Below are 27758 nucleotides of genomic sequence, written 5' to 3' on the forward strand. Positions count from 1 at the left end.
CAGCTGATAAACACCTTCAGCAAATTGGCCAGATACAAAATTAACTCAAAAAAATCAGTAGCCCTCCTGTATACAAAAGACAAAAGGGCTGAGAAAGAAATTAGGGAAACAACACCCTTCACAATAGCCACAAATGACATAAGGTACCTCGGAGTAACCCTAACCAAGGAAGTCAAAGACTTGTATGAAAAAAATTTCAAATCTCTGAAGAAAGAATTAGAAGAAGATATGAGAAGATGGAAAGATCTCCCATGCTCATGGCTTGGCAAGATTAACATAGTAAAAATGGCCATCTTACCAAAAGCAATCTACAGATTCAATGCAATGCCCATCAAATTACCAACACAATTCTTTACAGACCTGGAAAGGAAAATTCTCAACTTCATATGGAATAACAAGAAACCCAGAATTGCTAAAACAATCCTCTACGATAAAAGATCTTCCGGAGGTATCTCCATCCCTGATCTTAAGTTGTACTATAGAGCAACAGTTTTAAAAACTGCATGGTACTGGCATAGAAACAGAATGGTGGATCAGTGGAACCGAACAGAGGACCCAGAAATAAACCCACACACTTATGGACACCTGATCTTTGACAAAGACGCCAAAACCATACAATGGAAAAAAGATAGCATCTTCAACAAATGGTGCTGGTCTAACTGGATGTCTACATGTAGAAAAATGAAAATAGATCCATACTTGTCACCCTGCACAAAAGTGAAGTCCAAGTGGATCAAAGACCTCAACATAAAACCAGACACATTAAATCGGCTTGAAAAAAAAGTGGGAAATACCCTAGAACTCATTGGTACAGGGGAAAACTTCCTGAACAGAACACCAACAGCACAGGCTCTAAGAGCAACAGTCAATAAATGGGACCTCATGAAACTGAAAAGCTTCTGTAAAGCAAAGGACACCGTCATCAAAACAAAGCGACCATCTACAGATTGGGAAAGAATCTTCACCAACCCTTTATCTGACAGAGGACTCATATCCAGTATATATAAAGAACTAAAGAAGCAGAAAAGCAGCAAACCAAGTAATCCACTTAAAAAATGGGGAACAGAGCTAAACAGAGAATTCTCTGTAGAGGAATACCGAATGGCAGAGAAGCACTTAAAGAAATGCTCAACCTCACTAGCCATTAGGGAAATGCAAATCAAAACAACCCTGAGATTTCACCTTACACCCATGAGAATGGCCAAGATCAAAAACTCAAGTGACAACACATGCTGGAGAGGTTGTGGAGAAAGGGGAACCCTTCTCCACTGCTTGTGGGAATGTAAACTTGTACAACCACTCTGGAAATCAATCTGGCGCTTTCTCAGACAACTAGGAATAGCGCTTCCTCAAGATCCAGCCATACCACTACTGGGCATATATCCAAAAGAGGCTCAAGTACACAAAAAGGACATTTGCTCAACCATGTTTATAGCAGCTTTATTTGTAATAGCCAGAAGCTGGAAACAACCCAGATGCCCCTCAACTGAAGAATGGATGCAGAAATTGTGGTACATCTACACAATGGAATATTACTCAGCAATGAAAAATAAGGAAATCATGAAATTTGCAGGTAAATGGTGGGATCTGGAAAGGATCATCCTGAGTGAGTTGTCCCAGAAGCAAAAAGACACACATGGTATATACTCACTCATATAGACATACAACATAGGACAAACCCACTAAAACCTGTGCATCTAAAGAAACTAAGCAAGAGAGAGGACCCTAACTAAAATGTCCAATCCGCATCCGGAAAGGCAAAGAGGATGAACATCAGAATAAGAAGAAAACAGGAAACAACCTAGGAACCTACCACAGAGGGCCTCTGAAAGCCTCTGCCCTTCAGACAATCAAAGCAGAAGCTGAGCCTGATGGGCAACTGTTGGGCAGAGTGAATGGAATTTTAGGTAAGAACTAGGAAATAGTAAGAGCTGGAGAGGACAGGGTCTCCAAAAGGAGAGCAACAGAACAAGAAAATTTGAACACAGGGAACTTCCCAGAGACTCATACTCCAACCAAGGACTATTCATGGAGATAACCCAGAACCCCTGCACAGATGTAGCCCAGGGCAGTTCAGAGTCCAATTGGGTTACATAGTAATGTGAAGAGGGACTGCCTCTGACATAATCTGATTGGCCTGCTCTTTGATCACCTCCCTCTGGGGGGGAGCAGCCTAACCAGGCCATAGTAGAGGACAATGCAGCCACTTTTGATGTGAACTGACAGACTAAGATCAGAAAGGAGAGGAGAACCTCCCCTATTAGTGGACTTGGGGAGTGGCATGCAAGCAGAGGGAGGAGGGATGGTGGGATTGGGAGGGGAGGAGGGAGGGGCTTATGGGAGGATGCAGAATGAATAAAGTGTAATTGATGAAAAAATTTTTAAAAAAGGGAAAAAAATAATTTAAGAACCTTAAATGACTTTCAAAAGTGGAGGAAAACATGAAGTTAGTCAATTGGCATGGAGCACGTCTCGCCCCTGGGGGCAATGGTCTCATGAACCTACTCAGACCTCGGACACCACCACTGCTAGTTCTAGAACTGATGCAGGATGTTCCAACGAGGGGGTTAAGGCTTCCCATAATATTTCCTATAAGCCCACACCTGTTTGTCTATATCCCCCATTTTTATTCATTATTAGCCAGATAGAGCCAAGTAATTGTGGTAATGATACTTGCTTTTTTGCCCAATGCTGGAATGCTAGTAAATTTAGGTATGCCCTGGTTACTCGCATGCCTCACTGGGTGCCTGTGCCTGTTGATGCCCCTCACGCTATGACTCTCTTCAGACAGAAAAGGGATCTTGGAACTACAGCCACCATTGTTACTACCATCTCATTGGCGGCTGTTGGAGCTACCACCAGGGCATTAGCCATGAGTCATACTGGGCAGACTGCCCAGAACATGAATAATCATTTAGCCAATGTAGCTCATGCCTTAGTTGTACATAAAGGAATTAATGCTCAACTAAAAGGAAGCTTGATGGTGTTCAATTAGAGGATTGACCTCGTGCAGGAGCAAATTGATACCCTATGGCAAATCGCTCAACTTGGCTGTCAATGAAAATATGCTGGACTTTGAGTCACTAGCATATAACATGAGAATTTTTCCTGTGCTGCAAATCTGTCTAAACAATTGTCGAGCTATATTTTAGGTAATTGGACTGGAGAATTCGATACTACGATGGAGCAGCTGAGAGTGGCCATTGTCACAGTAAATTCTACCAGAGTGGACGCAGGACTAGCCACAGGATTATCATCATGGATTGCTGCAGCCATGAATCATCTGAAGGAATGGGCGGGCATGGGAGCGTTAGCAGGCCTTCTGGTGTTGGTCTCCTTGGCTTGCCTGTGGTATATATGCAAGATTAGAGTCTCACAACAGTGTGATACAGCCATGATCATTCAGGCCTTTACAGCCATTGAAGCAGGACATTCTCCCCAAGCATGGTTGGATACCATAAAAAGCTAAAATGTTACGCTCAGGATGCGAGGCTAAGCACTGCACTCAGGGTCAGCCGCTTTGGACCCAGAGAAGAGCATGTCTGATTGCATGCTGGTTGATGCCCCAGGTCCCGCCTCTGAGAAAAAGGTATCAGACGGGTCTGATGCTCTTTGGGTGGATGACAGCTAAATGAACATTGGTACAAAGTCCCAATTTATTTCTAATATCAGAGATCAGACCTCTACTCTTGCCTGATGCGTCTAAAACAAAAAGGGGGAACTGTAGAGAGCTGCGGAATGCTATGCCTTAAAGATGAAGCTGGTTTCTGCCTTCCACCTTCCCGATGGTGAGTGCTCTCTGTCATGAACAATTCCACATTTGGCTAAGGCTGAGGATCTGGCTTGCTTCCATGTATGTGGACCTATCTGCATTGCCCACATGGCACGCCTGGTTTGGCTACCCAGAGGCTATTTAAGCTGTGGGCTGGCTTTCCCCAGGGTCCGAGTATTGTTCAAGGTTCCTGAATAAACTGCATTGAAAAATAAATAAATAAAAAAAATAAAAAATAAATGGACTTTAGCAATGTAGTACAAAATAAGCATTCTATGAAGCACAGACCCAAAGAAGAAAAATAACAAGGAGGATCAAAAAAAAGGATGTATAAATATCACTTGGAATGGGAGACAGAATGCACAGAGGTAGTGGTTGAAGAGAGAGAACAGGTAGGATAGGAGGCATAGAAAATTAAGATCATGGAGATCAGACCAGGACAGAGTGAGGGTGAGTTGACAGAAGGCCTGTAGAGAAAAGAGAAACTGAGGGCTGAGGTATTTTTGTGGAAAGCTGAATTCCTAAGTCAGGGTAGGCTCCTGGGAGGATATGAGGGGTGCTCAAGCAAAAACTCCTAGCAGCAGAGGCCATAGAGACAGCAGATGATACCCTCTAACTAGACTAGTCTCGAACTAGACTGTCTCCTAGTTGGAGGAGAATACCAACCCACTGACAAGAACTTCGACTTCAAACTCACTGTGCCTACTAGATTTTCAGGGATAAAGATAGAGTTTATAAAGCAGATATTGAGGGAATGTCCAACTGAAGACCAACCCTACAGATTGCCAACCCCTGAGAGGATGAATGATACTTGGAGACAGAAGCCTGTCAGAGTTGTCTTCGAGAGATTCTACCAAACAGTAACTCAAAGCAGGTGCTGAAACTCACATCCAAACATTGGGCAATGTGTAGGGAGTCTTGCAGAAAAGTGGGGCGGGGGGGGAGGATCTGAAAGTGACAGGAACTCTAAAAGAAGACCAACAGAGACAACTAACCAGGGCCCAGAGGGGCTTGCTGAGACAGAGGTATTAACAAAGGACCGTGCATGACCTGGATTCAGGCCCCTCACAAAGATGGGAAGTTCAGGCTTCACGTGGGTCCTCTAGTAAGGGAACTGGGGACTGCATCAGGCATGGACTCACTTGCTAACTTTTTGGTCACTTCCACCTGGCAGGACTGCCTTGCCAGGCCACAGGGGAAGAGGACATGCTTTATCCTGATGCAACTTGATGAGTTGGGCCCCAGCAATTATATTTCTTCATATAAGAGATGCCTATACATTTCTGTCTTCTATATAATAATTGGGTTATGTTTTTTCAATGTTTAGTTTTTTAATTCTTTGTATATTCTAGATATTAACTTTCTTTCAGATGTATAGAAGTTTAAGTTCTTCCTGATAATTAGGGATGCTTTTACTTGAATGAAGATGTTCTTTGGTGTACAGAGATCATGTTGTTGCTCCTAAATCCTGAATTACTGTGGTTCTTTCTCTAAAGTCTTTCTTTTGGCACTGAGCTCATATGTTGGGCTTTGTCAGGTTCTGTTTCAGTGTGTCTATTCATGTCAGCACCATGCAGTTTCAGTTACTACAGGTCTTTAGTGATGAAGATATTCAATAGGGCAATGTGCATGTATCTGTGTGTGGGGGGGGTGCGCTCAAAGAACTGAAATACAATGGTGATATCAAGGGGTAAAAGTTATAATGGAACAAGAAGGGCTAAAGAGTGTAGTGGATGGGAATTCAGAAAAAGAAGGATAACTGACATTGAGGACCTTACAAGAAAGTCCTATGGAAAACGTCTTAGCAATATACAAGTTTCAATATATATTCAAAATGGAGTTACCCTATAATAAACCAACAACAATCATACTAGACACCTACAGGATAGCAAACAAAATTCCAGTGCCAGGAAAGAGTTACCTCTTTTGGAAATTCTAGCTAATGGTTTCCCATATACCTCCAAATATAACAAGATATTGCCAGTGCTATTTTTACCCTCCAGAACATGGCAGTAAGACACTATTGTTGAAGATATACTTGGGTCACAGATTATGAAGAAATTCAGCTTATACAGATCTGGAATCTTTGTTCCTACTATGTAGCTTTCTTAGTGGTTTAAGGTGTTATGAAACACTTCTGGAAGATAAAATAAGTTATCGGTTTTAACTATGAACTCTGTAAAACTAACAAAATAAAATAAAATATTGGCCTGTCAGTATACCTGTGCACAAGTATAATAGCAATATAGCAGCTTGTGAGTGATCAGCCTTCATCTGATTGAATTTAAGTTCAACTGGACAGAGGCAACCCATTCCTGGCACAGTAACTGGGCCAAGAACATGCAAATGAATACAAAGGGAGGGCCTACTATTAGTATTCCATTAAATAGACTCAGTTTTAAAATTATTCCCAATGATATTGTTATACTTGTAGATTAGTTAACCTGTCAACTTTGATCAGAGGCATTCTTTGTTGCAGCCAATGGTGATTATCACAAAGATCACAAATTGGTCAAAATACACAAAATAAGACTGTGTTATTCTGAACTTTACATGAGGAAACAATAGATGACAACAAGAGTACAGCGTTTTCCAGACACAGCTGGCAGCTGCTTTTAGGAACTCAGAAAAATTGTGAGAGTAAGCACAAGACCTGTGCAACCTCAAGCCTAAAAATTTCCAACATGGTGTCAGGATTTGGCAACACATTCCTATTTCTAGCAAAGGTACTGATGCTATTTGATAGCTGTCAGGAGGTGGAGAGTCAGTTTTTGTTTCAGTATGACCCTGGTCAGGTCAACTATGCTTCAGGTGGTGGTTATACATCCTAGAGAATACAATCATCACAAACTGCACTTGATGAAATTAAGAAAAAAGAAAGAGAAAAACAAGTTGGTTGGGAATAAAATGGGAAAATGCCAGAGAATGGAAAACACAAATTGTATCCATATATGTATGAGATACTCTAAGGACTAATAAGAAAATGAATACAAAGTGTAAAAGATTTCTAGCTCATTCTAATAAACGATTGGGAGTGAATTCAGAAGCTCAAGCAGCAGAAAGAAAATTTTAAAAAGTCTCATTATACCCATTTAAAACGTGCTGCTTGGCAGGACAATACACACACTACTCTGTGCAAAAATAGGGAGTCAAAAACCATATTCATGTGAAATATCTACAAATAAACAGCATGAAGAAAATTAAATTTTACTAAAATAATAAGAGAATCATTATTTTATTTTTTCTAAATATTTATCTAAATATTTTTCTAAAGAAAATGTACAAGTGAGCAAAGGTGAATTTTTAAAATTGTAAGTCAAAATCACAATGACATTGTTCCCTATATTAATAAAATGGATATAAGATCTAAAATGGGTGTTAGAGAACACGTGAGTAAGTGGAAGCCTGTGCACAGTGAGAATGGGCATAGTGACTCTCATTATAGACTGGGCTGTGGAGAACACACGTTATTTACAGAAATGCTTTGTGCTAGATCTCCAAACTTAAGTGGCAGAAAAAATGATTTGATCTTAGAGAAAAGACTGCAATTCCAAATTCATTATGGCATCATGATTGGAAAAATATGAAGATAATAAAAAGTCCAGAAATAAACAATATTTAAAGTTTCTTTTCCCCTTCTGGTTCTATTTCTTTCTCACTTTACTATTCTCACATTTGTTCACAGTCACACACTTACAACCAAATAGATTATATTCACAAACATACATCTCACATTTAGTAAAATAATAATATAAATGTATTTTAAAATAAATACTTTATTTTGTAGTATATATATCTCCACAAAATGGGAATGGATGAAAGCAGATCACATATTACAAGGCATTATGATGACAATGGAAAGCTTTGCAGCAAATCTTCATGCAATCTAATTAAAGAAGAAGAAGAGGGTGGGCATGTTGTGTTCCATTTGTTATTCCTCAGAGAATTTAAATTAGGGTTGAAATTTATGAAGATACTTAAGAACATCTGGAGTGAAGATAGTTGTATTGAGCAGCTGCAGCATCTCCTTAGTAGAAACCATAGGACCAGTACCTTCTGCAGCACAGTGGGTAGCAGCAACCATAACCATAGCCACCATAGCCACAGCCATAGCCACAGCCATAGCCATAACCTAGGCCACCATAGCCATAGCCCAGGCCTCCATAGTAGCTGCCATAGTAACACATGGTGTCAGGAGTGGACTGTTCAGAGGAAGACAAGCAGCAGGTTCCTGGAGTCTGGATGTCACCATCTGCCAAGGGCCTTTTATACACCTGGGTTGTTGTTGGGAAACCACAGGCATTGTGGTGTCACACATCTCTGCACTGTGCTTCAGAAAACATCACGAGTGTTGTGAATTACTGGACACACAAGACTGCATAGCTGAGATAATTGTGCTCTTGACCTTTACATGGTCAAATAATGATTCTGATATAACTTTTAGGTCCCTGGGTCATTCTTCATATAGTTTATTGAATATGGTCCATGATTTTGTCATAGTTTTCTTCCTATTTTTAATTTTTAGTTTATTTTTTTTTTTTAGAAGACGCTGATTCCTAAACAAAGACTCTGAAAGCTAAAAGGGCCTGGAACAACTGTCTTGCAGACTCTAAGAGACAACACATGTCAACCTAGACAACTATATCCTATATCCAGCAAACTTCTCACCACCATAAATGGAGATCAGATATTCCAAATCAAAACCAAATTTATGTAGTATCTATCTGCAAAGCCATTTTTACAGAAAATGCTTGAAGAAAAAATCCATCCAAAGGAAGGTAATTACATCCAAGAAAACAAAAGAAATAAGTAAATCTTCTCCAGCAAAAAACAAAAGGGAAGCATACACATACTAACACCACCAACATCAAAATAAGAGGAAGTAACAATCATTAGCCATTAATATTTCTCAGCATCAGTGGAATCAGTTGCTCAATAAAAAGACGAGTGCTAACAGAATGGTTACAAGAACAGAAGTGCTCATTCTGCAGCATACAAGAAACACACCTCAGCAACAAAGACAGACCTCATCTCATAATAAAGGTCTGGAAAAGGTTTTCCAAGCAAATGTACCCAACAAGCAAGCTGGGGTAGCTATTCTAATATCTAATAAAACTGACCTTCAACCAAAATTAATCCAAAGGAGTGGGGAAAGACATTTCATATTCATCAAAGAAAATATTCACTAATATGCTGTCTCAATTCTGAAATGTATACACAAAATGTAAGAGCACCTTCATTTATAAAAGAAACATTAATAAAGGTTAAATAATACATTGAAAGCTATACATTATTAATAGGAGACTTCAATACCCCTTTCTCTAAAATAGATAGGTCATCAAGACAAAAATTAAACAGATAAATAACTAAACAACAGTATGAATCAAATGGACCTAACAGATACCTGCAGAACATTTCATCCAAACATAGAAGAATGTACCTACTTCTCAGTACTTCATGGAAGCTCTCCAAAATTGACACCATAGTTGGTCACAAAGTAAGTCTCAACAGACACAAGAAAATTGAAATAACATCATGTATTCTATCAGACTACCATGGATTAAAGCTGGACTTTAACAACAACAGAAACACCAGAAAGACTACAATCTCATGGAAATTGAACAACTCTCTACTTACTGGCCTCTAGGTCGGGGAGTAAACAAAGAAAGAAATTAAAAACTTTCCAGAATTCAATGGAAGTGAAAATGCAACATACCCAAGCTTATGGGACAAAATGAAAGAAGTGTGAAGAGGAAAGTTCATAGTACTAAGTGCCTTTATAAACTGGAAATATCTCATACTAGGAATTTTAAAGCACACCTGAAAGGCCAAGAAAGAAAGACTCCAAAAGGGAGTATACAGGAGGAAATAATCAAAATTAGGGCTGAAATCAATAAATTAGAAATGAAGGGTACAATACAAAGAATCAACAAAACCAGCATCTGGTTCTTGAAAAAATTGAAAAGTTTCACAAACCATTAGCCAAATTAACTAAAAGGCAGAGAGGCAGTATCCAGATTAACAAAATAAGAAATGAAAAGGGGGACATAACAACAGACACTGAGAAAAATCCAAAGAATCAGGAGGTCTTATTTCAAAAGCGTGAACTCCACAAAATTGAGAAATCTAAACAAAATGGATGCTTTTTTTTATAGACACCACTTACCAATGTTAATATATATATATATAAAAGCCCCAAACTACATGGTTTTAGCATAGAATTCTACTAAACTTTCAAGGAAGAGCTGATAACAGCACTCCACAAAGTATTCTGCGAAAGAGAAACAAAAGAACCATTGCCAAACTCATTCTGGAAACCACAGTCACCCTGATACCTAAAGCACATGAAAACTCAACAAAAAAAAAAAGACAATTTCAGACCAATCTCCCTTATGAATATTGATGAAAAAATACTCAATAAAATACTCCCAAACCAAATCCAATAACACATCAAAATTATCATCCACCATGATCAAGTAGGCTTTATCCTAGGGATGCAGGTATGGCCTAACATATGAAAGTGCATCACTGTAATCCACCACATAAACAAACTGAAAGGAAAAAATCACACATGACGATCTCATTACAGGCTGAAAAAGCCTTTGACAAAACCTAACACCCCATTCATGCTAAAGGTCTTAGAGATATCAGGGATACAAGGCACATACCTAAATGCAATAAAGGCAATAGGCAAGGCCAGTAACTAACACTAAATTAAATGGAGAAAAACTTAGATCAGTTCTGCTAAATTAAGCGAAAAGACAAGGCTGCCCACTCTCTCCATATTTTTTTCAATATAGTACTTGAAGTCCTAGTTAGTGCTATAAGACAACTAAAGGAGATCAAGAGGATAGAATTTGGAAAGAAAGATGTTAAAGTATTTCTGTTTGCAGATAATACGATAGTATACATAAGTGACCCTGAAGTTTTACGGGAGAAATTTTACATCTGATAAACACCTTCAGAAAAGTGGCTAAATACAAAATTAACTTAAAAAATCAGGACCCAACCCTTATACAAGGCATAAAGGAGCTGAGAAAGAAATTAGGGGGAAAATCACCCTTCATAACAGCCATAAATAATATGAAATAACTGGTGTAATACTAACCAAGCAAGTGAAAGACTTGTGAGACAAGAACTTTAGGCCTCTGATGAAAAAAACTGAAGAAGATATGAGAAGATAGGAAGATTTCCCATGCTTATGGATTTGTAGGATTAACATAATAAAAAATGGCCACCTTACCAAAAACAATTTATAGTTTCAATGCAATTCTCATCATAATTCCAATACAATTCTTCACAGATATTGAAAGAGCAATCATGAATTTCATATGAAAAGTAAAAGACCCAGCATCTTCAAGAAATGCTGCTGGTATAACTGGATGTCTGCATGTAGAAGAATGCAAATGTATCCATATTTATTACCCTGCACAAAATTCAAGTCCAGGTGGTTCAAAGATCTCAACAAAAATCTGAATATATTAAATGTGTTATAAGAGAAAGTGGGAAATAGCCTTGAACTCATTTGTACAGGATACTGCTTCCTGTAAAGAACACCAAGAGCTCAGGCTCTAAGATCAACAATTAATAAATGGGACCTCACAAAACTGAAAAGCTTCTGTAAGGCAGAGGACTCCATCAATAGGATAAAATGGTAGCCTACAGAATGGGAAAAAGAAAACATCTTACAGCTGACAGAAGGCTAATATCCAAAATACAAAATATGAAGAACTCAAGAAATTAAACACCAACAAACACAATTTAAAATGGGGAACATAGCTAAACAGAGAATGTCCAACAGAGGAATTTTAAATGTTTGAGAACCACTTAAGGAAACAACAACATCTTTAGTCATCAGGAATATAAAACTAAAAATGACTCTGAGACTCCATCTTACACCTGCCAGAATGGCTAAAATAAAAACCTAAAGTGATAGCACATGCTAAGAAGGATGTGGAGCAAGGAAACACTCTTCCCTTGCTATTGGGTGTGCAAACTTATACAACCACTTTGAGAATCAATCTGGCAGTTTTGCAGAAAATTTGAAATAGTTCTACCTCAAGACCCAGCTATACTACTCTTGGGCATATACCCAAAAGATGTTTCACCTTGCTACAAGGTGCTACTTGCTCAACTATGTTCAAAGCATCTTTATTCATAATAGTCAGAAACTGGAAACAACCTAGATATCCCTCAACTAAAGAATGGACAAAGAAAATGTGGTACATTTACACAATAGAATACTACTCAGATACTAAGAACAAGGACATTTTGAAGATTTCAGGCAAAATGATGGAAGCAGAAAAAGTTCACCCTTTCTGGGTCTGATGTAACCCAGACCCAGAAAGACACACATAGTGTGAATTCACTTATAAGTGGACATAATGTACAGGATAACCATGCTACAACCAACAGACCCAAAGAAGCCAAGGAGGGCCCAAAGAAGAATGCTTGAATATCATTCAGAAGAAGAAATAAAATAGTTATCTGAAGTAGATTGAAGAAGGGAGCTGTGTGGGAGAGGAGGTGGGGAAGGTCACAGGGATGGGGATCTGGTGTGGGGAGAGGTGGATGTGGTGTTGGTAGGGAAAGGACCAAGAGAGAAAATGGAAATCAATGTTGGAGCATCTCTGAGACAGGGGAGGCCCCTAGGAGCCTATGAGGTGACCCTAGCTGAGATCCCTAACAGAGAGGGATATGGAGCCTGAAGTTGTCACCTCCTATAACCAGGTAGTACTTCCAGTGGAGGGAAGGTGACACCAACACACCAATAAAACCTCTGACCCAAAATCTGCCTTGCCTACAAGAAGTGTAGGGATAAAGATGAAACAGAAAATGAAGGAATTGCAAACCAATGATGGTCCCAAATTTAGACCCCTCCCATGGGAGAAGGACAACCCCTGACACTATTGAAGTTATATGCTATGTTTGAAGAGAGGAGCCTAGTATAACTACCTTCTCAGAGGCTTCATTCAGCAGCTGATGAAAAGAAATGCAGAAATTAACAATGAAAAAAAAAGTAGGCAGAATTGGGGGAATCTTGTGGAAGACTGGGATAATGGATTGAGGAAGCCAGAAGGGTCAAAGACACCCAAGAAGACCTACAAAATAAGTTAACCTGGGCCCCTGCTGGCTCACAGAGATGGAGCAACCAACCAAAGAGCTTGCTTGGGCCAGACCTTGACCACTTACAAATATATAGCATATGTGCAGCATGGTCATCATGGGGATCCCCCAACAATGGGAGTAGGGGCTGTCTCTGACTCTGCTAACTGCCTTTGATTTCCTTTCCTCTGTTTGGCTGCCCTGTCTAGCTTGAGTAACAGAACTTGTGCTTAGTCCTGCTGTGACTTGAGGAGTCAGTGAGGTATGGTATGCCTTAGGGTCCTCCCCTTCTCTGAGAACAGTGAGAGGGGAGAATGGTAGATGGGGTTGTGAGGAAAGGACTGGGAGGAAAGGCAGGAGAGTCTGGGATCTAACTTTAAAGTGATTAAATAAATAAAAATTTAAAAAGACCCAACAAGGAAGAGCAGGATAATACACACACTGTTCTATACAAAAATAATACGAAAAAAAAATTCATTGGAAATATCTACAAATAAAATGCATGAAAAATAAAATTGCTATTAAAATTTAGAGAATAATCATAAATCTACAGTTGACCAAAGGTGAAATTTCACAACTGTGGGTGAAAATCGCAAGGAGATTATTTCCTATACACTTCTCCCTGAGGTTGGGGTGCAGCCATACCAGACCACAGAGGAAGACAATGCAGCCAGTCCTGATGAGACCTGATAGGCTAGGAACAGATGGAAGGGGAGGAGGACCTCCCCCATCAGTGGACATGGGGAGGGGCAGGGAGGAGATGACGGAGGGAGGGTAGGATTGGGAGGGAATAGGGGTAGGGGGTACAGCTGGGATACAAAGTGGATGAACTGTAATTTGATACGCTCAGGATGCGAGGCTAAGCACTGCACTCAGGGTCAGCCGCTTTGGACCCAGAGAAGAGCATGTCTGATTGCATGCTGGTTGATGCCCCAGGTCCCGCCTCTGAGAAAAAGGTATCGGACGGGTCCGATGCTCTTTGGGTGGATGACACCTAAATGAACATCTGTACAAAGTCCCAATTTATTTCTAATATCAGAGATCAGACCTCTACTCTTGCCTGATGCGTCTAAAACAAAAAGGGGGAACTGTAGAGAGCTGCAGAATGCTATGCCTTAAAGATGGAGCTGGTTTCCGCCTTCCACCTTCCCGATGGTGAGTGCTCTCTGTCATGAACAATTCCACATTTGGCTAAGGCTGAAGATTTGACTTGCTTCCATGTATGTGGACCTATCTGCATTGCCCCCGTGGCATGCCTGGGTTGGCTACCCAGAGGCTATTTAAGCTGTGGGCTGGCTTTCCCCAGCGTCCGAGGATTGTTCAATGTTCCTGAATAAACTGCATTAAAAAAATTAATTAATTTTAAAAAAGAAAATAATAATAATTAACAAAGTGGCTATTAGGAAGAAATGCATGTTAGAGAACATGTGAGTTAAGTGAGGCCTTACACAGTGAGAATGTACATGGCGACCCTCAGTATAGAAGATGCTGTGGAGACTGCAAGATATTTACAGAATCTCAGCATCTGCTTTGATATCGTCATGATAGAGTCTTCAAGAGGCCCTCTGTGGTTTGGTTCCAGTCCTGTTCCTGTTTTCTCCTTCTTCCGATATCCATCTGTTTGCCTTTTTGAATGAGGGATGATCATCTTTACCTGGTTCCTCCTTCTTGCTTAGCTTCTTTAGATGTACAGATTTTAGTATGTTTATCCTATTATTATAAGTCTAATATCCACTTATAAGTGAGTATATGCCATGTATGTCTTTTTGCTTCTGGGATACCTCACTCAGGATGATCATTTCTAGGTCCCACCATTTGCCTGCAAATTTCATGGTTTCCTTGTTTTTAATTGGTGAGTAGTATTTCACTGTGTAAATATACTACAATTTTTGTATCCATTCCTCCACTGAGGGGCATCTGGGTTGTTTCCAGGTTCTGGCTCTTATGAATAAAGGTGCTACAAACATGGTTGAGCAAATGTCTTGTGAACTTAGGGCAGAATGCAAGGAATCTTATGAAAGAAGGGGGAGATAGAAAGACCTGGAAGGGTCAGGATCTCCACAAGGAGAGCAACAGAACCAAAAATATCTGGGCACAGGGGTCTTTTCTGAGACTGATACTCCAACCAAGGAACATGCAATGCATGGATATAACCTAAAACCCCTGCACAGACGTAGCACATGGCAGCTCTGTATACAAACGGGTTTCCTAGAAAGGGGAACATAGACTGTCTCTGACATGAACCCAGTGGCTGGCTCTTTGTTCACTTCCCCCTGAGGGGGGAGGAGCCTTACCAGGCCACAGAGGAAGGCAAGACAGCCAGTCCTGATGGACCTGATAGGCTAGGGTCAGATGGCAGGGGAGGAGGACTGCCCCATCAGTGGATTTGGAGAGGGGCATGGGAGGAGAAGAGGAAGGAAGGGTGGGATTGGGAGAGAATGAGGGAGGGGGCTACAGCTGGTATACAAAGTGAATAAACTGTAATTAATATAAAAAATTGAAATAAAAAAGATATTTACAGAAAAAAATTGTTAGGACTCCAAGCTTAAGTAGCAGAGAGAAAAAAAATGAAATCAGAGAAATAACTGCACTTCCACATTCACTGTGGTATCATAATAACAGAAATATGAAGATAATAATAATGTCTACCAATAGACATGTTTAAAGGGAAATTGTCCTTTTATCCCCCTACTCTTTCTTTCTACCTTTACTACCCACAGTTGTTCACAAACAATCACACATTTACAACCAAACAGATATGAATTCATAAACTTACATCTCACATTCAGTAAAACCAACATAAAAATATATTTTAAGGAAATACTTTATTCTATATAATATATGTGTATAAATATACACACAGAATGGGAAAGGAGATAAGCAGTTCACATTTTACAAGGCATGACAATGAAGAGCTTTGCTGCAAATATCCATGCAATCTAATTAAAGAAGAGGAAGATAGTGGGCTGTTATTCCTCAAAGAGTTTAAATTAGGGTTGGAATTCATGAAGATTTTTAAGGTCGTCTGAAGGGGAGAAAGTTGTGTTGAGCAGCAGTAGAAGCTTCTCAGTAGAAGCCACAGGACCAGAATCTTCTATAGCATAGTGGGTGGCAGCAGCCATAACCATAGCCACCATAGCCACCATAGCCACAGCCATAGCCACAGCCATAGCCATAACCACAGCCATAGCCTAGGCCACCATAGCCATAGCCCAGGCCTCCATAGTAGCTGCCATAGTAACACATGGTGTCAGGAGTGGACTGTTCAGAGGAAGACAAGCAGTAGTCTCCTGGAGTCTGGGTGTCTCCATCTCTCAAGGGCCTTTTATACATGTGGGTTGTTGTTGGGAAACCACAGCATTGCAGTGTCACACATCTCTGTACTGTGCTTCAGAAAACATCACGAGTGTTGTGAATTACTGGACAAAAAAAAAGATTGCATAGTTGAGATATTTGCTCCTGCCTCAGGATTATAATCAAATAATGTATCTGATATAATTCTTAGGTCTTTAGGTCATTCTTTCTGTAGTTTATTGACTGTGGACCACAATTCTGCCAGAAAATAAAATAATTACATGTGTTTTTTTAGTGTTGAGTTTTTATAACACCACAAAAGATCAGATTTTTTTTTCTTTTTTTTCCTTTTTTATTATTATAATTTATTACAGTTTAATCAATTTGTATCCCAACTGTGGCCCACTCCCTCATCTCCTCCCAATCCCATCCTCCCTCCCTTTTCTCCACCTATGCCCCTCCCCTAGTCCACTGATAGGGGAGATTCTCCTCCTATTTGACCTACCCTATCAGGTCTCATCAGGAGTGATTGCATTGTCTTCCTCTTTATCCTGACAATACTGCACCCCCCAGGGGAGGGTGATCAGAGAGCCTGTCACTGAATTCATGCCAGAGAAAGCCCCTGCTCTCCTTACTAGGGAACACACTTGGTTACTGAGTCTGAAGACTACATCTCAGCTGGGGTTTTAGGACCTCTCCATGCATTTTCCTTTGTTGGGGTATCAGTCTCTGTAGGGATCCCAGGGCTCAGTTGTTTTTCATTTGTTTGTTTGTTTGTTTGTTTGTTTTTTGTTTTGTTTTGTCTTTTTTATTTTGTTTGTTTGTTTGTTTGACTCTGTTGGTCTCCTTTGGGAGCTCCTGTCCTTTACAGGTCTTTCAATCTTTCATAAAACTCTATGCTCTTTGCCCAAAGTATGGCTATGAGTCTCAGCCTCTGCTTTGATACCTTAATCAGTAGAGTCTTTCAGAGGACCTCTGTGGTAGCCTCCTGTCCTGTTCCCTGTCTTCTCCTGCTTGATAGAATTAACATAGTGAAAATGACCATCCTATCAAGAGCAATCTGCAGATGAGATGCAATTCTCATCAAAATACCAACACAATGCTTTACAGAACTTGAAAGAAAAATTTTCAGTTCATATGGAAAAACAAAAAACCCAGAATTGATAAAGCAATCCTGTATAGATCTTCTGGAGGTATCTCCATCCTGATCAAGCAGTGCTATAGAGCAACAGTAGTAAAATTTGCATGGTACTGGCTTAGAAACAAAAAGAAGGATCAATGAAATCTAATAGAAGACCAGAAATAAACCCACACACCTATGGAAACTTAATTTTTGACAAAGAAGCCAAAACAATACAATGGAAACAAGAAAGCATCTTCAACAAATGGTGCTGGTCTAACTGGATGTCTACATGTAGAAAAATGCAAATAGATCTGTATGTATCACCCTGAACAAAACTAAAGTCCATGTGGATCAAAGACCTCGATATGAAACCAGACACACTAAATATGTTAGAAGAAAAAGTGGGGAAGAGCCTTGAACTAATTTGAGTGGGAGACAACTTCTGGTACAGAACACCAAGAACACAGGCTCTTAGATCAACAATCAATAAATGGGACCTCCTGAAACTATTTTTGTTATTTTAAATGAATCTTATCTTGAGGATTATGTCTTGGATACTTTTTCATGATTAATAAGGAATATTGAATTGTAAAGAAACACTCAATATCCTTAGTCATCAGGGGAATGCAAATTAAACCCACTCTCAGATTTTATCTTATATCCAATAGAATGGCTAAGATCAAAACCTCAAGTGATAGCACATGCTGCCAAGGACATGGAGAAAGGGAAATACTTCTCCATTGCTGGTGGGAGTGCAAACTTATACAACCACTTTGGAAATCAATCTAGTGATTCCTCAGACAGTTGAGAAATGTACTACCTTAAGACCAGCTATGCCACTCCTGGGCATATAACTGAAAAAATAATCCACCATACAAGGACATTTGCTCACATATGTTCATAACAGCTTCATTTATAATAACTAGAATCTAGAAACAATCTAGATGTCCCTCAACCGAAAAATGGATAAAGAAACTGTGGTACATTTACACAGTGGGATACTACTCAGCTACTAAAAACAGGAAATGATAAATTTTGCAGGCAAATAGAGGAACACATTGTATATACTTACTTATAAGCAGATATTAGTCATATAATACAGAATAACCATTCTACAATCCACATAGCAAAAGAGGTTAAATAACAAGGATGATCCTTCGGAGGATACTTAATTTTCATTCAGCAGGGCAAATAGAATAGAAAATGGAAATGGTTGAAGAGATGGAAGAGGACAGAAGCCTACCATAGATGTTCGCTGAAAGCCTCCACCCAGCAGGGGATCAAAACAGATGCTAAAACTCACAGCCAAACTTTGAGCAGAGCACAGGGAGTCTTATGGAAGAGAGGGGGGATAGAAAGATCTGGACAAGACAGAAGCTCCATAAGAAAACCAGCAGAGCCAACAAATCTGGGCCCAGGGGCTCCTGCAGAGTCTGATGAACCATCCAAGGACCAACCATGAAGAGAATCTTGAGCCCCTGCTCTGATGTATCACATAGGCAGCTCAGTCCCCAAGTGAGTTCCCTAGAAAGGGGAGCAGGGCTGTTTCTGACATGGACTCTGTTGCCTGCTCTCTGATCACATTCCTCTCACAGGGCAGCATTGGCAGGCTACAAAAGAGGATAAAGGCAGTTCTCATGCAAATTGATAGACTAGGGTCAGATGGCAGAGGAGGAGGTCTCCTTTTTTCTAAGTACTAGGGAAGAGGAATAGTGGGGAAGAAGGAAGGAGGCTGGGACTGGGAGAAGATGGCTAAGATTGGGATGTAAAGTAAATTATAAAAAATAAATTTAGATAAAAAATAAAATAAAACAATCTCTCTAAAAAATAGTGAAATGCCATCTTTCAAAGATTTAAACTTTGAACTTCTCACAAATTTACCAAAATACCTATTGTATAAAATAAATTATTTGTAGTTGACCTTTAGTTAGGAAGTTTGATAAAGAGATAAGTCTATGTAAATGAAGTGACATCATGGTAAATGTTGGACAATTTCATAAAAAGGTTTCCCTTTGATTTTGAAATATGAAACCTGAAATTCTGACCTACAAATACTGTCAGTGCTATAATTGCATTAATTAGATAACAAAACCAGTCCTCCTTTTCATTCTTTCTTTTCTCTTTCTTTCTTTTTGTCTTTATTTTATTATTTTATGCTTTTTAGCTTTTTGTTTTTGTGAGACAGGGTTTCTCTGTGTAACAGAGCACTGGCTGTCATGGAATTCACTTTTTAGAAAAGGATAACCCCAATCTCACAGAGATCCTCCTGCCTCTGCTTCCTGAGTTCTGGAATTTTCCCAGAATTAAAGGTGTGCACCACCATCACTGGCAACAAAATAACAACAAAATCAGTCATGTGTAAAGAATTATAGAGAAAATGTTTGGATCTGGAATAATACATAAAATTTTAAATGGAAGAAATACATGCAAATTTGTAATCACAATACTATTACGACATTACAAGAAGTATTGCAAAGGGAACAAATTTGAAGATTCAAATCTAATATCTACAAAATATAGAATATGTGACATTGGCTTATGGGTCTGGATTAATTCACTGTTTCATCTCCATCCATTCACCTGCAATTGTCACAATTTCACTTTTCTCAAGATGTAGATTATGTTCTTTGTGTAAACAAAACACATTTTTAATATACATTTATCTATGGGTGGATATCAGAGCTGTTTTTGTTTCCTGGATATATTGAATAGAGAAGCAATGATAATGGATAATGAAGTATCATAGCATATAAGAGACCTTTATGTATATGCCTGAGCATGATATAACTGGATCATGTAACCGATCTATTTATTTTCTGAGGAAACTCCACATCAATTTCTGCAGTGGCTACACCGGTTTGTACTTCCACCAACTGCAAATATGTTTTGTTTCTCCAAATCCACATATCATTTACTGCTTGGCCTGGGGTCAGGTGGCCAAAGAAGAGGTGGGTGCAAATATAAAGGGCGCAATGAGTAAGGCTTAACTACCATGAGGGCACATGAAATAGTCTGCAAGTAATCTTTTGTATGTGTTCTAGTGAAATAATATCAGTATTTTCATATTTGACTCAAGATAATCCATTCATTAATCTAATTCTAGCTGAAGAAAGTTATCTAAATAAAGTGATGTGTACAAATCATACAGCATGGCTTTTCTTGAAGTGACAATAAAGTTGAGTGAAGAACAGGCTGTACTTGATCTGTGCCTGCTACTCTGCAGTGATGAACTGGATCGCCTAATTACCTGCTACACAAACTGATTCCATACATAAGAAAAAATATGCATTCTCCAAAAGTGTGCACTGTGGGTTGCATGGCTTAGGGATTAACTATAAGAATGGAGTATTGACATTTACAGGAAATCTGGGATGGGTGCACCCTGTTCTCTGATTGACAACTTTGATGGATTCAACATCAGCTTCTGAGATGGCATGGCAGAGGAAGAGGTAGATGGGTGCAGAGATAGCATGGCAGAGGAGGAGGTAGAGGGGTGCAGCCTCCAGCTTCAGGAATGCATGCACTTTAACATCTGCCCTTTGTACCGGGGAAGGTCTTGCTGTTCCCCTGATCTTGACCCAGGGGATCTTTGCTGTTCTTATGGGTCTGAGGCATTGGGATTCTTGATGAAATGGGTGTGCTCACGTTAATAATAAACATTCACTTAGTACCTCAACCACCCCAGGATCTAATTGTGGAAAAACACATGACGGTGAAATTAAAAAAAAAAAATTGAACATGCAAGATGAATGTTTTCAATACAAAATTTATTGAAATAAAACAAAAATTTCTCTTTGAAGCTATTTAGTTTCAACAAATGCCAAAGTAAGACCTCCTCAGATTGGAACATTTTTATGAATGCTAAAGCATTTTATAGGAAGCGTGCAAAGTCTGAAGCATTGTGTGTGGAGAATAACAGCATTACAATGTTGAAGTGGAAGAAAGAGTTCTACAGGCTGAGCAGTCCCAGATGCTTCTCAGTAGGATCTGTAGGACCAATATCTCCCATAGCAACATGAGGACAACATCCATATCCCCAGCTGCCATAGCCATAGTCTAGGCCACCATAGCCCAGGCCCCCATTGCAGCAGCCAGAATAACTCATAGTTTTGAGAGTGGAAGGGTTCAGTTAGGCAGATTATCACCTTCTTCTTTGTGAATGTCACCAGCTGCCTGTGGCTTTTCAACACTTTAAGTGGCTGCAGGAGCAAACCTCAGACAGGTGTTAGCCTCATGCTTTACATTAACTCACATTTTAAGGATGTGCAGTTTATGAGAGACGTGGATGTTTTTATAGTTAAGAATTCTTCTGCCATTATGTCAGTGTACCAACAACCCAAACATATATTTAACAGGGAAATTTGTGATATATGAATGCCAGAACACTGTACTTTTGTTAGCTTAATGTCTATGAAATGTTTCACTGGAGATAAATTCTTGTCATGCTTTTTACTCCATTTTGTTATACACTTTTAATTTTCCCGGCGGGATGTGCATTTAGGATACATTATTGTCTCTGTGGGGAGTTCATTCCTAGAGACACTATTGTAGCTGCAAATCTACCAATACACCTGTTCATCATTAAGTGTAAATAATCATGTCCTCTAGATAAGTGTTAACCATGGATATTTTACGTAAAATGTCATAATTCCCTTTGTTGTTTTACTTATGTTTCTTTTACTTTGATATGACAGTACCATATTAATCAATATCTAGGTGACTTTCCTACTGAACTATGGAAATTTCCAAAAAAAATTATTAATGATTCTAAATGATACGCTCAGGATGCGAGGCTAAGCACTGCACTCAGGGTCAGCCGCTTTGGACCCAGAGAAGAGCATGTCTGATTGCATGCGGGTTGATGCCCCAGGTCCCGCCTCTGAGAAAAAGGTATTGGACGGGTCTGATGCTCTTTGGGTGGATGACACCTAAATGAACATCAGTACAAAGTCCCAATTTATTTCTAATATCAGAGATCAGACCTCTACTCTTGCCTGATGCGTCTAAAACAAAAAGGGGGAACTGTAGAGAGCTGTGGAATGCTATGCCTTAAAGATGGAGCTGGTTTCCGCCTTCCACCCTCCCGATGGTGAGTGCTCTCTGTCATGAACAATTCCACATTTGGCTAAGGCTGAGGATCTGGCTTGCTTCCATGTATGTGGACCTATCTGCATTGCCCACGTGGCACGCCTGGGTTGGCTACCCAGAGGCTATTTAAGCTGTGGGCTGGCTTTCCCCAGGGTCCGAGGATTGTTCAAGGTTCCTGAATAAACTGCATTGAAAAAAAAATATTCATAAGAGAAAAAAAAAAGAATTACACCTCAAACTCTTGAGAAAGGGGCTTCATGAAGAAGGGGTAAAAGCTTGTAAGAGATGTGAGCACAGCAGTGAGAATCATGAGAAGAGAGGTCAGAGGCGTAGACAGAAGCCAGGTTATGCTGGGTCTCACTGCAGCTACAAACAATTAGATCTTATCACGACTCTCTTAGACAGTCCAAGAAGAGTTCTAGTCCTCAGAGTAGTAGGACTGCAGGGTTATTTTATAACATTGGCTTTACTGCAGAGTGAAACAGGGAAAACAGTTAAGATGCTGGAGCAGAAATCTGCATTATTTTGTGCAGAAGATGAGAATGAAGGTTGTGACCTTCATGAAGGTCTGGACCTTGTCTAAATGTTAAAGCTAGAACTTACTGAAGAACCAGATGTTTAATATGAGGGACTGAAAAATCTTTGGGAGAACTGTACATGTATTATCTATGTGTGCATTCTACTTCATCATATGGAAAACACCGACTTTTTATTGTAATTTCTTCTAGCAGCATAGGCTTTTGTTTGGAAAAGGAAGCAAAGCATTTTGTGTTTTGCACACTTGTTTATAGTTTATGTAAAATAGGATACATATATTCAAATAAACTCAGAGAATGTTTAAAAAAAAAAACAAAAAGTAAGTTTTCTACCTTAGGTAAATTAATCACTTTAGAAATTGTTTGTCTGTGCTCTACTGAAAACTAAGATATTGCTCATGACTCAATTCCAATCCAAGTACAGATAAGAGATTTTTCACAGCTACCTTCATGGGTCTAGTGTCTTTACTAGCCTTTTCTGTTGCTCTTGCACAGCTGCATGTCAACGGCAAAGAACAAGGGTCAACCTACTGCCCAGTGATAAAGTCTGCAGACTGTCGCTTAGAGGACCCAGTGCTGCCTGTTACAGATCTCACTTTCCTCTTACATAAAGTTTTGTGTCTCCTAAATAATACTATTTTTCATTCTCTTGTTTTTGTCGGTATTGTTCTTTTTCAGGATGAACATAAAGTTATATCTTTTATGTTATACATTAGCAATTCATAGTCTGAATTCGATACAAAAGTCATAAACCAAGAAGAAATTTAATGAGAGAAGTAAAAAGTACAAAATAATTCTGAAATAATTCAGTCATTTGCTTGTATATGGCACATCTTAATGTTGGCAAACTGTAGGAATCTTCAGATGATCTACAGTTTCAGCATAGTCTATGCCACTCTCTTAGTTGGTATTGCAGAAATGTGGAGAGAGACTTTAGCAAACATTTGAATATTTAAGAGAAACAACAGTTAAGACAATGATGAAAAAGAATAACATCAAAAGCTTTTCAGCTCTCAAATTTAAAACACTACAAAACTAATAGTGAGTTTAGAATTACAACAGCAGACATACCCCGGACTTAAAATTCAATCCCATGTGTGCATGAGTGTGTATAATATTGGAAGTCAATTCAATCTATTATTAATTAATTTTTGTGAAGAAAATTTGGTGGGTAACAAGTATAATCTTTTCGATAAATAGTACCATTATATTTGGATATTCTTGTAGAAAAAAATCATTACTATTATTTATTTATTTATTTATTTATTTTTTACATTTATGTTTTCAATCCCTCTTAGGTTAAATTTTTGTCAGGATAGACAAAAAAAAAGTCCACATCAGTGAGTTTTACATGTGAACATCCAGTTTTAATAATGGAATGAATATCCTAAATTCAGCCATGAAATGAATGTTCCATACCTAAGCTCCATAGGCCCAGTTATCAGAAACAGTCTGCTCTGTGAAAAAAAAATATAGTAATACAATGTGTTTGAAGAGCATAAATCCTTCATTTTCTATTGATAGCTATTCAGTTACCTCTTTTTTTTTTTTGTATTTAATGCCCACCTGTATCTACTAACAGGTAGCTCCACTCCCCAATTACTGGCTAGGAGCATTACTGGATTCTTCAGTGACGTGTTTCTGAGAAAAAGTCAGAGCTAGAAGGTTGGCAAGTGCCACATCATTTGAATTTGTATTAGCAAAAATTACATGAACTTTGGCAAGTGTTCATTTTTAAGTGTGTTATAAAAATTACTTGTTTGTACATTTCCAACAGCTATGAATTCCTGTGGACCTCTTAACGTGGTTCTCAAAGCCACATGGTTCCTTAGTCAAATAAAAAAGCATTAGATTTAATAAATCAAAGAAAAAAAACATGCACTCCCATGGTTGAATATATATTTATCTATCTGGATTAAACAACCATCTAAATATAGATAAAATAATCTCTTTTCTTAACAAAGCCTTACAAATGCTATGTAAAATTGCATTTAACAAGGTAGTCGTGTGTGTGAGGAATCACTGAAACTCTTCTGTACAGAAACGGGAGTGACAGTGCAATGATTACCTGTGTGAAGCAGTAATATAAATGTTGGACAGGAGAGTGGTACCCAAGGTGATGGTAGAAGGTATCTGTCCACGACTTACAGAAGCATCTGTATATACAAATTACAGCAGCAAGACACTTAATTTTACTAATATTTAATTGTTCTTAAAAGATAAGCGCCTTTCATGACAATTAAACAAGAAATATCCCAAAGAACAAATCTATATTTAATGAAAGTACTTCTTTCAAAATGGAATAATGGAAATGACCCCTGCTCCCATTAAAAAAAGGCTTGAAAGAAATTAACTATCTTAATGATTTGAATCACCTGATGAAACCAGGTCGTATAAATTCACGAAAGCAAATACAGAATAAACTAGAGCATTAAAAATAGAACATGAATTCTGTTTCTTTAAAGTGAATTTAAAGTCTTTATATTTTGAGAATTTCATAAGTTGATACTGTATTTACATCATTCCAACCTCTTCTCTCCTCTCTGATTACTTCCATTCCCACCTCTATGTTAAGGCCCAATGGTTTGTCTCTGGAATTCTAACATAGGAACACAAGTATCTCAGCTGTGCAGCCTGTGTGTTCAGTCATTCACACCCCTCGTGATGTTTTCTGAAGCACAGTGCAGAGATGTGTGACACCACAATGCCTGTGGTTTCCCAACAACAACCCAGGTGTATAAAAGGCCCTTGGCAGGTGGTGACACCCAGACTCCAGGAACCTGCCGCTTGTCTTCCACTGAACAGTCCACTCCTGACACCATGTGTTACTATGGAGGATACTATGGAGGCCTGGGCTATGGCTATGGTGGCCTAGGCTATGGCTATGGCTGTGGCTGTGGTTGCGGCTATGGCTATGGTGGCTATGGCTATGGCTGTTGCCGCCCACTGTGCTGCAGGAGGTACTGGTCCTGTGGCTTCTACTGAGGAGTTTCTGCAGCTATTAACTTGGACTTTCTCCACTTCCAAAGTTCTCAAATATTTTCATAAATTTCAACCTTAATTTGAACTCTGAGTAATAATGAATGAAAAACAACATGCCTACCCTATTCCTTTTATTTAATTAGATTGCACGAATATTTGCAGCAAAGCACTTCATTGTCATCATGCCTTGTTAAATTTGATCTGCTTGCATGCTTTCACATTCTGTGAATATCTATGTATAAAATAAAGTATTTCCATGAACATACACTTTTATATTTGTTTTACTAAGTGTAAGAAGTATGTTGGTGAATTTATATGTTTGGTTGTAAACGTATGATTGTGAACAAATGTAATAGAGGGAAAAAGAATGAGCAAGGGGGGAGGGAAGGCCACTTTCTCTTTAAACACTCCTCTACAGGCAGACATTTTTGTTATCTTTATGTTTTTGCTACTGTGATGTCACAATGAAATTTGGAATGCAGATACTTTTCTGAGATCAAATCCTTTTGTCTGCTACTGAAGTTTGGAGAACTAACACAAAGCTCTTCTGTTAGCACCTTGCTCTCTCCACAGCACCTTCCATGATGAGGGTCACCATGCACATGCTCACTGTGTACCCGCTTCCCTTTACTCATGTGTTCTCTAACACCATTTTTAATTTCAAATATCTATTTTATTAATTTTTGTAGGGAACAATGTCATTGTGGATTCCACTTACAATTTTTGAAAATTCATTTTTGTTCTGTAGATTTTCTTTAGAAAAATATTTAGGATAATGTTCTATTTTAATATCAATTTTCTTCATGCTGTTAATTTGTAACTATTTCACATGAATTTCAGATATTGGCCCCCAATTTTTGTACAGAACCGTGAAGGTATTGTCTTGCTATGCAGCACCTTTCAGATCTTTTAATCAGACTTTCCTATTTTCTTTCTGGTGCTTGATCTTCTGATTTCATACCCAGTCATTTATTTGCACTTTGTATTCATTTTCTTATTAGTTCTGAGAGAATCTCATACAACATATTTGGATGAAATTCATTTTTTTCCCTTTTCTTCTGAGACTCGCCCACATTATGCCCAACCAACTTTATGTCCTCTTTTTTTTATTTTTTATTTTTTTATCAGTTACATTTTATTAACTCTGTATCCCAGCCGTGTCCCCATCCCTCATTCCCTCCCAGTCCCTCCCTCCCTCCCTCATCTCCACTGTGCCCCTTTCCATGTCCACTGATAGGGGGGACCTCCTCCCCATTCATCTGATCCTGTTTTCCTTAAACCGATGAAGTCTAATATTCTCTAAAATGGGTAGTCATCATCTGAAGCTTGACCTGACTAGGGCCATACTCCTCAAGAAACTGCCCCTCCACGTCCTGACAGCTATCAAATGGTAGCAGCTCCTCAGCTAAAAGTAGGAATGTGTGGAAACTCCTGACACCATGTTGGAATTTTTCTGGCTTGAGTTTGCACAGGTCTTGCACATGTTGTTACAACTCATCTGAGTTCAGAAAAGCAGCTGCCAGCTTTGTCCAGAAAATACTGTTTCCTTGTAGGCACCCAATTTTTCCTCAGGTAGAACTGGGAAAAGTCCAGATTCTTTTTTATGTATTTTGAAGAGTTTGTCATCTCTGTGATAATCACCGTCTACTGCAGCAAGGCATGCCTCAGATCAAAACTGAGAGGTTCGCTAACAGGTACAACAATATCATCAGGACTCCTCAAAACCAAGTCTATCTGTGAGAATACTAGCAGAAGGTTCTCCCTACTTTACTGGTACTTGTCCAAATAATGGCTCTATGTTGGGCTGCATCTGTCAGGTGGACTTATATTCAATCATAAAATGGTAGATTGCTCCCAA

At 39.0% G+C, this 27758-nt stretch overlaps 3 protein-coding genes across 3 annotated transcripts; 1 reads left to right on the forward strand and 2 right to left on the reverse strand.

Annotated features, from left to right (window-relative positions):
• Nucleotides 1-7800: 7800 nt before the first annotated feature.
• LOC110544276 (keratin-associated protein 20-2-like) lies at nt 7801-7959 on the reverse strand. Its single transcript, XM_021630327.1, has one exon. It carries the CDS (start codon nt 7957-7959, stop codon nt 7801-7803), a length of 159 nt encoding a protein of 52 aa, XP_021486002.1.
• Nucleotides 7960-15943: 7984 nt separating this feature from the next.
• LOC132648804 (keratin-associated protein 20-2-like) lies at nt 15944-16123 on the reverse strand. Its single transcript, XM_060371347.1, has one exon. The coding sequence runs from the start codon at nt 16121-16123 to the stop codon at nt 15944-15946; it is 180 nt and encodes a 59-aa protein (XP_060227330.1).
• A 9615-nt stretch (nt 16124-25738) lies between these two features.
• LOC110544832 (keratin-associated protein 20-2-like) lies at nt 25739-25903 on the forward strand. Its single transcript, XM_021630650.2, has one exon. The coding sequence runs from the start codon at nt 25739-25741 to the stop codon at nt 25901-25903; it is 165 nt and encodes a 54-aa protein (XP_021486325.2).
• Nucleotides 25904-27758: the final 1855 nt, after the last annotated feature.

The sequence above is a fragment of the Meriones unguiculatus genome, chromosome 17 (genome assembly GCF_030254825.1).
Source record: "Meriones unguiculatus strain TT.TT164.6M chromosome 17, Bangor_MerUng_6.1, whole genome shotgun sequence".
Taxonomy (NCBI): domain Eukaryota; kingdom Metazoa; phylum Chordata; class Mammalia; order Rodentia; family Muridae; genus Meriones; species Meriones unguiculatus.

What these genes read in the sequence shown, in the direction of transcription:
- LOC110544276 (XM_021630327.1), bottom strand. Translation starts at nt 7,959, where the DNA reads ATGTGTTACTATGGCAGCTACTATGGAGGCCTGGGCTATGGCTATGGT.
- LOC132648804 (XM_060371347.1), bottom strand. Translation starts at nt 16,123, where the DNA reads ATGTGTTACTATGGCAGCTACTATGGAGGCCTGGGCTATGGCTATGGT.
- LOC110544832 (XM_021630650.2), top strand. Translation starts at nt 25,739, where the DNA reads ATGTGTTACTATGGAGGATACTATGGAGGCCTGGGCTATGGCTATGGT.